The 11,973-nt window shown below is 40.5% G+C and overlaps 1 protein-coding gene across 1 annotated transcript in view; it reads right to left on the bottom strand.

Annotated features, from left to right (window-relative positions):
- Positions 1 to 2,970: 2,970 nt before the first annotated feature.
- vsig8a (V-set and immunoglobulin domain containing 8a) overlaps positions 2,971 to 11,973 on the bottom strand; it is a 165,886-nt gene continuing 156,883 nt past the window's right edge. The window contains exons 8-9 of the mRNA XM_080419024.1: positions 11,140 to 11,284; positions 2,971 to 3,427 (exon numbers count right to left, since the gene is read on the bottom strand). Of these exons, the coding sequence (XP_080275150.1) occupies positions 3,226 to 3,427; positions 11,140 to 11,284 (347 nt within the window). The 3' untranslated portion in view covers positions 2,971 to 3,225. The remainder of the gene's footprint in view (positions 3,428 to 11,139; positions 11,285 to 11,973) is intronic.

The raw sequence follows: 11,973 nt of genomic DNA, 5'->3' as shown, positions 1-11,973 counted from the left end.
CAGAGCAGAGCAAGGCCATCCACTGAACACGAGGGACTTCTTCAGCTCTTTTTCTACAGACCCTATGAAAGAGGATGGTGAAGTCTTTTACTCATCCCAACTGGAGACTGAATGGACTCTCGTATAGAATTGCACGGTTGGTGAGAAACTCCTTAACTAAAGGGTTTTGGCCGCAAGTTAACACCAATCAACTACAAAATTCACACCAGTCCTGGCATCACAAGTCTATGGGCGTTTGCAGACGGCTGGATACAAAAAAAGAAAAGAAAAAGGGAAACGTCATAATAATCCAGAATGACTTCACTCTTTCAAATCGTGGGTGTTTATTGTTTTATTTTGCACAGCCAAATCACCTTGATTATTTGAAGCCAAATCCAAACATGTTTTAATGTCTGCATGGACTTTGAACTTTTGTAATGATTTTGTACCTTGCCTTATTTACAGATTATCAGGTGGTGGGATTTTATGGTATTAACCATTTGTCACGTCTCAATGGCATTTTGGTGCTGTGTAGGCTGGTGCAACTAAACGGTGATCACAGTGTCACACCTTTTCCATATGAAAGGGCAGCATTGTCTGTGTGCTACCAGTAAAATGTGCAGATGGACCCCTAATTAATGTTGGGATTGTTGAGAGGTACGCTGCGTGGTGTTTCCAGTTTTTAGCAGTATTTCGAAGTGCCGTCCGATCTGGTCAGAGTTGTCTTTGGACTGCTTTGCTGTCCTCTCACAGTTTGTGTAGCACACAGACAGTGTCCTCATAGAATCACATTGTGAAAGAACATTGTACAAATGAACATAGTCGCTGTCGGACAGAAATGTATCTCAATCTCCATATCTACTATTTTTATGTTTTTTTTAGATTAATGCTATCATGCACAGTGTTGTGCAAAAGTAGTGAGAATAGCCGATCTACAACCTCACAACAGTGCAATGGGTTATCTTCTTTCTTTGGGTTAAAAATCGTGAAATTCTTCGTCTATAATGAAATGCTCAAAATAACTAAATAATAACTACATTGATTGGATCCATTGGAACACAGGTTCTTATTTTCAAATTTCCTGAAAAGTAACAGTTTCTAAAGGTTTTCTGTCCGACAGCGACGACATGGCGGTTCACTGAAAACATAATGTGCAGTCAGGAAGAATTACAGCTATTGTGATGTTTCCTGGTCCTAGTCAAATCAACTGGTGGAGGGGTTGGTTCAGATTTCCTTTTCTTGTTACACAAAACCTTTTTTTGATTTTATTATAAAGATTTTCACTGGGCTTCACTGCTATGTTTGTTTGACCTGCTCATCTGCACATTATATCCACTGGTTTCTCTTCGTGGCTTCTGTAGGTTTAAGGCAAACACAGATATTTGGAAGAAGGTGGAAGTGTAGAAATCAATTTGCTAATACAATTGGAAAAATACAGACGATGTACAAGAAACTTTGAATCCGTTGGATAAAAATTATGACCTGCAATTTGATTATTTTGTTTCCTCTTATATTAAGATTTTCTACACAGCCATAAGTTTCCACTAAAGGGTAAGTTCAGCGGTTTTAGACCTATTGTATATACGTATATTTGACCTGTAGTACTTGGAGCCACAAATTATACTAGCTCCCGACTCAGCTACTATTTACAACTTCTGTTTACTCCCATCTCCCTTGTGGAGCCTACAAATGGCATTTGTTTTGTTATTTTGACACTTGGGAATGCTTGTTAGCAGAAAGAGGCTAGTAATGGGAGCTTGGCGATTCTACCGACTGATGACTCGAGTTAATGTGTGTGTCCAAGTACTACCGGTATATAAGGGGCACATTTAATTTAGGTCTTAAATGGTCAAACTTACCCTTCATGGGCAAAAGATGGAAACTGAATTTAATCCAAACTGAGAATACGAATGTACAGTCTGCATGAGTTCTCAGCACCTCAGGTATAAGTCACAAATGAAGTTTACCTTCAACAAGATAAAAAAGAAAAACTGAACTAACCCTTCCTTTTAGCTCTCTCTATCTCTCTCACACACACACACTCACACATACGCACGCTCGCACACGCACGCACACACACACACACACACTCACACATACGCACGCACGCACGCACGCACGCACACACACACACACACACACACACGCACACACATACACGCACACATACAGTACATACACGCACACGTAAGCCACTAGAGCAGGAGAGATACTGTATGGACATTCAGCACATCAGCAGCACTAGCTGATCAGCAAAGACTGAAGACGAAACGGAACGCTGGTATGTCTCAAAACTTTTGACTGTGTGACGTGTGTATTCCAAAGGCCAACCATCCTCCAAATCACAAGTCCAACCACCATGTCAAGGAGAACTCTTGTGAGGAGACCAGTGACAAGCAGCAGGCCTACATGTTGTCTGAACAGGGGAAGAGGGGATTTAGTCGCTGTTTATGTAGTGGACAAAACCCCATTGCATGTGGCTAATAGATATTTCGACTCCTGTCATTACATCTTCAGAAAAAAAAGGAAAAGCAAACAAACAAAAAAAACATCTAATCGTGTACATTTTTGAATGGTGGAGTATTTCCAAAAATGAGGTCTATCATGAAATAAATATCTCTTTTTGTCTACATTTTAGGTTGCATTGTCTGTTCTTACTGTGGATTTAGTTAATATCTAACTGATCAGTCTCTCTTAATGGATCTTAACATTTACCAAACAATTTATTGTTGCCAAATATGAAAATCTCTGCATCAATAGCTTGTTGATCTAATTGGATGATGTCTTTGTTGTCTAATTTGAAGTCTTTATATTGTATTGTGGTGTATATTACAGTAAAGGAACATCAAGGTACTATACAGTATATTTAATTAGTAAATTACTGCCATAATCATTTCACATTCATTATGTTTTAAAAGTAACTCCCATTAGAATGTGATCCATAAGCAGGTTTAGTAATGACTGGTACAACAATCTATGTTGGTATACAAGCATCTTAGTTTATTATGAAAATTATAAAAAGGGTAAACCATCATTTGTGAGTGACCAAGATATAGGCCTATATAAGAGATATTGCTGAAAGCAATTAAGTTGAACAACGCTATATCATCAAGGCTCTATGCTTCACAGTTTTGTAATGAGGTTTTATTATAGAACTCGGTAATCATATTACCACAGTTAAATATTCACGTTTTAAGGTCAAAAGACTGCTCATATTCTCTTCATTTCACAGTTCACATGATATAGTCACACTGCGTAGCCATACTTGCTGTCATATTTGACAGGAGTGCATGCAAGGTTGGTAGTAGAGGGAGAACATGTGCGTCCATCATCCAAACCCAGAGATTCTGGGCTGCCCACCTGGTTGTACATCACCCCTTTGTAGTGGCTGGCATTACGGCTGGCCACACGACTGCCAGGGCGGCTCTCAGGAGCTGGGGCATCCTCCCTGAAAGACCAGGACATGCTTGGTTAAGGATAGCAAGAACTTTATTTGTGCTTTTTGTGTATTAATCCTGCCTGATGGCATCCCTACTTTGGCCATGGAGAGACTTTATTTTAATAATAATAATAATACTGTTCATTTATAAGTATTAATATTTATCAATTGTATTCTTTATTAATTATTGTATTATTAATTGTTATTGATAATACTAATACTAGTATTCATAAGACGCGGCTCTGGCCAGATAGATCTATCTGATCTATCTATCAATTGCATCAGCATTCAGCAGGTGATTCTGAGATACTAAACATCCCTGTATCACCTAGTGAGAGATTATGGGAGGACACACAGCTGAGGAAATTACTTTTTGGCCGACTGCGTGGGAGAAATATTTCCACATTTATTTATTCCCGTATAACCGAACCGACACATTTCTTATTTTTCACAGTTCGTTTTATTTCACAGCTGAGCTTTGGCAATGGAAACGTTACAACGTAGGCTACTGTATGTTTCTCATGCCAATAAAGCCCCTTTGAATTGAATTGAAAATTCGGAGATTGGACTGAGAAAGACATAATCATTGAAGAAAACACACACACACACACACACACACACACACACACACACACGCGCCCGTGCCCACACGCACGCACACATACACACCTGTAGCCCAGGGAGAGGCAGAGGGCCCCGGAAACATCTGACCAGGTTAGTGATTATAATATAAAAGTCTTAGTCGGAAATACGAGAACATATATACCGACATGAACTGAACAAAAAATTACACTGACTTTGACAAGTGACAATCATGGAAATATTTGACCAAACGTTGAGCCGAGCATCGCATCGCTAGCATGTTTGTAATCTATTTATTGGGGGTAAATCACATGTCTCTATTGGTAAATCACATGCCGTTGAAAGTGAAATATCCCTTTAACAATTCCTATTAGTCATAGGCCGCCGCCTACAGACAGTCTGAGTAACTGCGTCAGGCTTCAGGTGACGTCTGTAGGAAGCAGAGAGGACCTCCCATTTGTGGTAACAAACAGTAGATGGTGTTTGTTTAATAATGTGAGATTAATGGTGAAAATCTGAAAAACCATTGCCTACATTTAGGTGCTGATGAGTGTTCTGAAACAATTGTGTTTTGTATTTCTGGACGACGCAAATGAAACTACGCATTTTTATTTAAGTGAACCTGGCCTGCCTATCTGTAACTAATTCCCCCCTTACATTGAGTTATATCTGCCAAATGTGGTGTCTTATTTACTGGGTTATTTTTACTTTACTTTATTTGTTTATTTATGGAACGGGACAGTGCACATGAATGAACTTTCAATACATGTAGCCTACAAGAAATAAACAAACAATCTGTCATGTAAACATGCCAGATTTAGCTAGAAGCTAATTTCCATCCGTAGTCCCACAAAAAAAACACAACAATAAACTACAAATAAATAAATAAAATACCATACCTAATTTAAGCCTAATAACCTAAATACCTAACTACTATGTCTAATACCTAACCAACAATGACATGTAACCGTTTGAGACATGTTTCCATTGTTTTAGTTGTCTTTTAAAAGTACACAGTCACAAGGTGGGGCTTTCCCCTAAGTTATTTTTGATAGTACCCATGTCTTATTTTTGTTAGGGTTACTATAATTTACATTATGTTGTCTTGTTTATGTCATGGTGCTAGTACAAGACTAATCGAATTAAACAGCCAGTTACTATAGCACCTACAGTATTGACTGACTTGGACAGAAATAAGTAGTCTAAACCATTGGTTCTCAAAGTGGGGTCCGGGGACCCCCAGGGGTCCTTGGGGGGTACCAGGGGGTCCCCAGCAAAATGAGTTAATAAAGTATCACAATCATTTTAACCCCTTTATCCATATTTTATACTTTGGCTATTCAAAATAGTAGATATACAAGCTGATAGCGTGGCACCGAGTGCCGCGCTATCAGCTTGTAGATCTGCTATTTTTGAAAAATCGTGATCATTTGTGCAAATCTTTAATCTTTAATATTTTTTTAAGCAAACATTTGTAACTCAAATCTTTTCTTCTGGGGGTCCCTGGAATAACATATTTTGAGATGGGGGTCTGCGGCCAAATACATAACATTTTGGGGGTCCTTGACATGAAAAAGTTTGAGAACCACTGGTCTAAACCATGGGACTGTTTGAGACAGTTTACTGTAACAAACCCATATACATTGACACATCACATAGACATTTTTGGATTGATTCCCAGCCTGGAGTGTAGGCCAATTTAATTCAAGTGACCATCCCACGAGCCCTTACAATTGCGTTTGTGAGACCGATCGAGTGATATCTTTTTGTGTCTTGCAGAGACCTGCAACATCGCAAAGGCTCGCAACATCCACCATCTCATGAAAAGAAGACGGTACGTCCAAATATATATTTTTTCATGCTTCTGAACCGCACAAAGGAGCCACATCCATATAAGAAGCACCTTTTGTTTGCAGTGCACCTCCAAGACACTCGCGTGACATCGATTCTCTTCTCTTATTCGCATGTACTGGCATAGCGTCACTGTAGCTGAAAGATTATTGGGCTTAAATGGTTTAATGAGCATTGTTTCATGTTGTGTAAGCACTACTAAATCTTAGTGCTTGAGCAAGGCATGCAGCTGACTCATGAAACGCACTAGTGAGGATACAGTAATGGCATTGCACTTGAACACTTGTGTCCCTGTTCTGGGGAGAACATTCAGTGAAATGGCAGTAAATTGGCTATTTTCATCAAAGAGATTTGGTGTAGAGGGAAATGCTAGTGGCCCCCAGTGCTCCTAGTATAGAGCACTGGGGACCCCAGTCAATTATTAAATAAATAGGGTTTAATAGTTTTTTAACATGGTCAACTCTAGCTGCTCTGTTTTGTATCATTCCTGTAGACACGCATGCTGTGTTTGCAGGTGTTGCTGATGCTTAAACGCAGAGCATGTTTGGCGTGCAGGTACCTGTCTGCTTCTGGTGAAATCTTTGTGGTAGACATTAGACGCGTGCTATTTTGGTTGCTTCCCATGAGCCTGGTGCTCAGTGTGAGATCATCACTGATCAGAAAGAGGATTTCCATGAAATGGAAAAGTCCATTCAACCTGTCATGTTGCTTGCTTGGCACTGGAAAAGACTAAATTACTATCATCATAACTTGCCTATAGCTGGATGGTTTCCAGTGGTGGAAAGTAACTAAGTACTCAAAGACTGCACTTAAGTACAATTTGAGGTACTTTTACTTCACTGGAGAATTTCCAAATTTCAGTACTTTTACTTCTACTCCACTACATCTCAGAGACAAATATTGTACTTGTACTCCACTACAATTATTTACTAGTTACTTTGTAGATTTGGATTATTATTACAAAACATACATACAAACATACATTAGCCACTTAATTTAACTTTGGCTATTTGGAAATAGCCAATCTTCAAGCCCATGTGACTTTGTAGATCAGCTATTTTCAAAATATTTTAATGCATTTTAGTTAGACATAATATGATAACTTGTGAAACAGGACATTCTGCATAATGAGTACTTTTACTTTTGGTACTTTAAGTATATTTTGATGCCTATACTTTTGTACTTTTACTCAAGTACATTTTGATTACCGGACATTTACTTATAACAGAGTGTTTCTACATTGCAGTATTGATAAAAATAACAACATTTGAGTACTTTTTCCACCACTGATATACTGTAGTTTCCAATGAATCCCTGGCTTCTTTACTCCTCTGCGGCTACTCTCCCTCAGAAGGGTGTGAAATTAATCTTCATGCTGCTCCTGACAGCACCCAGTCTTCCTTTGTCAACATTGCCTGCAGCCCACACTTGCAACTAGCCACTTTCTACATTCTACATTCAAGCCACACACTCTACAGCTGGCTTCTTCCCCAGCAACTCTGGCCAGGATCTGTTCATCCATTGCCTAAATTAGGTCTGATTTATACTTTGTTGTACGACAGTGTTGCACGTCGGAAATAGCCCACTTCTTGTAGATCTGCTATTTTTGACTAAGTATAAAGGCGAGGTATATGGTCCTTTCACAACTCTGTGTGTGTGTTTAATCCCCCCCCCCCCCCGACATAAATATTTATGTATGGTCGATTTTTGTTTACCACAAATAAATGCCTCAACCTGACGATATGAATAGTTTTGATGCAAAATACTCGCAGGGGATTTTGCTATTGTTTTATTCGACCCGCCTCTGGTGTGTAAAGACTTTAAATCAGGCTTATCAAAAACAACTTTGCACCAAATTGGCTCTGAGGTATTCCACCTCCCACGGCAGCGTGGGTTCCACACCATTGCTTCTAATTACTTGAACTTTACTAAATTGCTCGGGCTGAAGTGTATGAAAAGAGCCCTCATCATCTGTGCAACCATGTTCCTTGGGGCAGGTGTACACTACAGTCATTCATGTTAAATCAGATCAGCCCAAAATTAAGTATTGATTATCGTTTAGGCCTATTTGTAAGATTGTTTATTCCAATCCCACTCCTACTCCTAGTATAGTTAGGTTGGGTTAACCCTTTAACACCAGGAAAGTGTCTGTCATTTTAGATTTGAACCACTTTAACCATTATCTTATGCTTTGGCTATTCAAAAATAGCAGATATACAAGCTCATAGTGCGGCACTGAGTGCCGCGCTATGAGCTTGTAGATCTGCTATTTTTTTAAAAATCATAAATTTGTGCACATTTTTCAATATATGTTTTAAAGCGAACATTTTTAACTCTAATATTTGCTTCTGGGGGATTCTACAAATGTCTTCTAAATCATAACAGTTTTTTGAAAAAAACTTGTGTTGCTATAATCAAACTTTTTCATGTCATGTATTTGGCCGTGGACCCCCATCTCAAAATATGTTGTTCCAGGGACCCCGGAAGCAAAGAATTGAGTAAAAGAAATTCACATTTTCACAATATAGCAGATCTACAAGCTCATAGTGCGGCACTCTGTGCCGCGCTATGAGCTTGTAGATCTGCTATTTTTGAATAGCCAAAGTATAAGATAATGGTTAAAGTGGTTACACAGATGCGTTCCCGGTCTTAAAGGGTTAAATGTAGAGGACGCATTTCACATGCTATATGCAAATGTACTGTGACAAAAATACCCCCTTTCCCCTGAATTATCAGGCCAACAGACTATTATTATCCTGCAGTATTTCCTGTTCCTTGTCTGCCAACAACTGGGCCAGCAATTGCACATTGTGTCATTCAGAGTCCAAACGTATGACAGTCAATAATGCATTTGGTTTGAGCTCCTCTTCATATCTCCCAAGATTGGAGAAATTGCTCATTGTCAATAGATGTATCCACAGCAGATCTGTTATAGTAAACATAAGACATGATTTATTTGTTCTCTCGGTTTGTTATGGCTTTGTGAAATCAAAAATGCTTATTTGCCATAGACTTGCTGCACTCTCCTCAAAGCTGTAGCAGTACTTGCGGCTAATAGGCTGCTGCTTCGCAGTTGGCACGACCCTTTCAACAAGCATCCTTTCTGCCCACATATAATTGTGAAATCACATGGCTCAATGAATGGTTTAATTTGAATGGAAGGTTCAGAAAGTTGGTACCTCTGGCAGCAAGTCGATTTCAGCGGTTCACTGCTCATTTCCATGACACAATTGAACACAGTGCAATAGTCTATGGCAGGCACTAGGTTTCGTTCTTAATTAAATGCAAGAGGATGCTAATATTGTTGTTGGTATGTCACCTGACAATGTTTGCAGTTAATATCTAAAGTTTACTTCATTTAAATAACTAGACCTGTGCCGGTCGGGCACCGGCCTACTCGGGAATGATGCAAGTCGGGAATGCATGCCCCACCCTGTTATGCAATACCCATTGTACCCGTCAGAGTACCCACTGTAACCGTCTGTCTGTCTGTGACCCTTTAATGCCCATATATGGAGATCTCTATATCTGTCTGTCCTTGTCCCCTGACTGTGGAAAGTGGACTGACTAAGTAATCAAATGGCAGATGTGGACAGGTGTGGGGAATTTGCCTAAGCTTAGGCTGGGGTTGTCATGGCAATCAACTGGCTCATTTGGGCCGCGGCCAGAGCCTTTTCTGGCAGTTCTGGACAACCGCCTATCCGGCCGACTTGACACCGGGCACGGCACTCCCTCGGGTCGTCTGTGACGTGTGTGTTAGATTTGAAGTCGGGCGGTTGAATGGTTCTCGAGATACGTGGATTACAGACGTACATACGTCCGAACAGAGATTCGGTGCATTTATTGAAAGATGTGTTGTAACGAGGGAGTTTGTGTAACTGTCTGAGTATTCAGTAAAAGAATATCTACTGTAAATAGTTCATGTTCTACAACATGATCATGAATTTGTCGGGAACAAATCACCACAGGGTCAAATGTATCCCTGTTCTAAAACTGCTTCCACAGCAAATTGTACAGAACAAATAAAGAGACCAGACAGAGAGACATGCCCAAGAACATCTTGGCAGAATGGCACGAGGGGAGATTTCCTGTCAGGCAAGTGGTGAAGATTCCAAGATTTGTTATGTGATGCTCTCCAGACGTTGCAAAGCAAAGCCAACAGTAGCGACAGCACACAGTCTCACATGCAGTAGCAACCAAATGTGAAGAAAAGGCACTCAAAGAAAAACCATGAGGCGATCAAACTTTGAGCAAGCTTTGTCTTCAGCAGGCGTTCATCTAATAATAATCTTACTATAAATGCACAAAATCTCTGTACATCTGTCCGTCTGTAGTGAACGTATCTCGAGAACCGTACAACGTGGATTGTGTAAGGACAAATATATAAGGACATGCATGCAATATGCCCCTATTGACATGCTTGACCCGATGCCAGTGCAAATCAGTGTTAGGCAATGGGGGGGGGGGGGAGAGAGAATTGTTTGCTGACTGCCATTGTGCAGCCATTCTTTAAACGAAGGTCACTGTTTTGTCTCAGTAGCTATTTTTGGAGGCTGAATTTTGTCCATGTTTGACATGAGTTTCCCTCTAATCTTCCTGAACTCCGCGACCTCAGAGGGTTTATGCAGAGAGGTCGACTGTGGTGTGATGTCATATATGAGCCCTCCTTGCCTTTAGCTGCGCGGCTTGATCAATGCTGTAAAACCCCCAGGGAGGGTATAGTCAGGGTACAGCTTTAACTTGTGTTGATTGGTCAACAGCATCAGCCCTAGCGATATATGGCAGCTGTACAATTGGCACAAGCTCATTGCCCAAGTAAAATAATGGCTGTGTCTGTGATAGATATACAGCATGTCTTTGTAAAATGCATGAGATTCATATTTTTGTTTTTACAACTGTGTACATACTGTTGTGACAGCCTTCTTTACCTAGAGTTGTCAACCTTTTAAACACTCAAGAAGTATTGTATTTGATTTAGGCCTACTGCAAGACAAGAGCCTTTGTAAGTACTGTATGTTCAGAGGAATGGATGGTTAGACACGTAAATGACCCAAGGTTCTTGGTTACTGGAGTATTTGTGCGTTAAGCATCACATTCACTTCCTATTTTCAACTAGTTGTACACACAGGTTCTGAGAGTTCTTGGCAAGGTGCGATTTCCCCTGAAACCTGTGAGATGTGAACAAGTGGGTGACCTTCACTAAACTCTCCCGAGACACAGCAACAATGTACGGTCCTGCAGGCTCTACAGTCTGCTATCTGTTGTACACATTGTAGAACAGCACTTACTTGATCTCATTGGACGCTTCCTTCTCGTAGCGGGGCCTCCTTTCGCGAAGCTTGCAGATCAGAAGCCAGATGAACAACAGCGCAAGGATAAGGAGGAGCAGACAACCCACCACTGTGCCAACGATCACCCCTGCTCTGTTGGGAGCTGAAAGAAATGTGGATAGTAAAGAATCAGACAATCAGTCTCTAAATCCTGTGTTAGCCTAGTTTTGTGCGGGGAGCTCGCACAGAGTATAGCTGACTCGTGAGCATTTAATGCTATTTTTGGCACATAACACCGGCGTGGAACTTAGTATAAATCGGGGAAACGGGTGAACCGATGTTAAGCGCAGACAGTGGTGTGGTGGATGGGGTGTGGCGACAAACTTTAAATATTTTCCATGCTGTAGAAAGGCATCCACAGCACGTGGATTTAATTATGACCAATCAAATATAATTGCCTTTAAGAGCCGTGCATTGTCTGTACTGGCAATGGAAGAAAAGCCTTGGGAATGTAATTTCCCCCACGAGCAAAGTGATGTCCTTGTGCAGGAAGTGCAGAGTCATCAACAACAGTTCTACAGTACCTCAAACAGGCCACCAAGAGCATATGATGGGAAATTATCTTAGGAGGAAATGACAAAAGCAGTCTGGCACTGGTCTTATGAAAAGTGTAAAGCCAGGTTCACAAGCCTTATTCATATTCTGCAAATAAACTTGCACGGATGGACACACACAAACAATGACTCCTGGGTGGACATCAACTCACAGTCAGCAGAAGTCATTTTTTGTGTCCATGTGTGTACTCGGGCTGAGCAATGCCCCTTTTGTGCCCATATAGACGAATCCACAGAC

This window comes from Gymnoscopelus braueri (genome assembly GCF_963280865.1).
Source record: "Gymnoscopelus braueri genome assembly, chromosome: 22".
Taxonomy (NCBI): Eukaryota; Metazoa; Chordata; class Actinopteri; order Myctophiformes; family Myctophidae; genus Gymnoscopelus; species Gymnoscopelus braueri.
Note: the sequence above shows the minus strand (reverse complement) of the source record. Positions and strands in the feature narration are given on the sequence as shown.